This window comes from Morone saxatilis, unplaced genomic scaffold, assembly GCF_004916995.1.
Source record: "Morone saxatilis isolate NCDOM2014 unplaced genomic scaffold, NCSU_SB_2.0 Contig2, whole genome shotgun sequence".
NCBI lineage: Eukaryota > Metazoa > Chordata > Actinopteri > Moronidae > Morone > Morone saxatilis.
In genome coordinates, this window is record NW_023339762.1 from 6,851,689 (window position 1) to 6,853,645 (window position 1,957).

Genomic DNA, 1,957 nt, shown 5'->3' on the forward strand with positions numbered 1-1,957 from the left:
AAATATTTGCATATTCATACATTCTTGATATTTCAACGAGGGAGAAGGAAGGGTAGATGTGCTTTTAAAACTCTTTAACCAGAGAAATAATTTTTGTCGAAAAACAAAAGGCACTTCAATTGAATTTACTTTTTATTTGATTTTATTGTTTTATTGTGCCTCAATGTGGTGTTTTATGATGTTGCAGTCTTATTGTGTTATTTTTACTGGGGAATTTATGGTGTCTTTATGTCTGAACCAAACTAATTTTCCTCATGATAAAGTTGAAATGTAAATAAAAAACAATGAATGCCACATTAGACTAAAACAGTCCATAAATCATCCAGAACTAACAGACATAAGAAAAGAAATATATTAAATGTATCGTAGGGAAGAAAGTGATGGGGTATTTTTTATTTTTTTCGTTTTTTTGACAGATCCTGAACCGAGCGCCCTGACTGAGGTGGTGGAGCGCAGCCTTCTCTCCTTACTGTTCATTCCACTCCTAGCCCTGGTATTCCTGCTTGTGTGGAAGGTGAGCCTTTGACCCCTGACACTAAGCTGTTTAACTTCCTGAGCCACTCTGGAGATATCACTGTTTGTGAGTGGCCTGTTTTATTGTCGGCAGATACCGCTTTTGTTCCATGGAATTTATGACAACTGGCAACGGCCTTTCAACTTTCTGCAGATGTTGTGCGGTCTGTGTTGATCTGAGTTGTGGCGATTTCAGCTGAAACTGACAACTTTGGTATTAAAAATTACTTCCTACTCCAAAACAGGTCCGGTCACGGAGGAACGAGGAGGATCTTCATCAAAATCCTGGAGAAGGTGGACTCTTCACAGGAACAGAAGGGACTGCACCTCCACTAGACGCTGAAATATCAGAAAAGTGAGCAGGTTTTTTTACATGCATTTTAACAGGAAACTGATCCCCTTTAAGCGCCCATGCAATGTAGCACTAAACTGAATGACCTTAGGATGACAAATGTGCAGCATAGACTTTTATTTTTTTTAAATTCTCTCTCTCTCTACAATGCTGAATCGCAGTCGTACCCCTTAAGTACGGCCTACAGCTAATTTTAGCCTCAGGGGTTCCCCAGCAGGTTAATCTGGCCCTGGACATAAGAAGTATATGCTTAGACTATAGAATCTATTTCTGTAGACTTCTGAATACCTGCTGGAACTCTTAATTCATTAAGCTGAACTGTTACTTTAAACCTGAGAGATTAAACATCAACAACAAGCTCTGCATCAGCCAATTTTCGCTGATCAATCAGCTGTGAAGGAAGTGAAGTTTAGAGTTTAATATGTTTCTTCCTGTCCAATTACAGAAACAAGTTGAACATCATTGAAACCGTGTAATGCTTCTACCTTTTGATGTACTTCAGCATAATTGGTAAGATTTTTCATATCCCAACAGTAAACTGACAAAAAAAATCTATTCTCACAGTTTTGAAAATAAAGAAAATCATGTTTGACTCCTTGCCTGACACTGAGTTCTAAAACCTCTCCCCACACTTTTCTCTGACAGGGCTCTACTCTTTTCTACTGTCGGTGTCCAAAGGTGATGAGAAACAAACTTTAAGATGAATCTCCATATTGAAATATCAAGAGGTAAAAGGCCTGTTTTTGACTTCTCTCCAGATTCACAATGGCAGATTCACAATTGCCATGATCCTTCTGGTTAAACCATGCCTGCTACCGTATGGAAAAAGCTTGCCTTTTCTTGTAAGACTGCATTTACCCCATGCTTTTGAAAAAGACTGTGAGATTTTAGCAGAGAGAAACCCCCACACCACTCCCCACCCCTGACTGGATTCTCTGGCTTCCGCAAATTGTTCATCAGCACCTGCTGCATCATGAACTCTTTTGGGAAAAACTTTGCTTCTCTCTCAGCCATTGCTACAGTCCTTCTGTATTTTTGGGCCCGCCAGTTCATCTTCCATCAACAATCAGAGAGTGACTGACACAGGTTGTT

General features: G+C 39.6%; 1 protein-coding gene across 1 annotated transcript in view; it reads left to right on the forward strand.

The window, feature by feature from the left end:
* kitlga (kit ligand a) overlaps positions 1–1,951 on the forward strand; it is a 29,098-nt gene extending 27,147 nt beyond the window's left edge. The window contains exons 7-10 of the mRNA XM_035665186.1: positions 417–514; positions 759–868; positions 1,311–1,375; positions 1,511–1,951. Of these exons, the coding sequence (XP_035521079.1) occupies positions 417–514; positions 759–868; positions 1,311–1,341 (239 nt within the window). The 3' untranslated portion in view covers positions 1,342–1,375; positions 1,511–1,951. The remainder of the gene's footprint in view (positions 1–416; positions 515–758; positions 869–1,310; positions 1,376–1,510) is intronic.
* Positions 1,952–1,957: the final 6 nt, after the last annotated feature.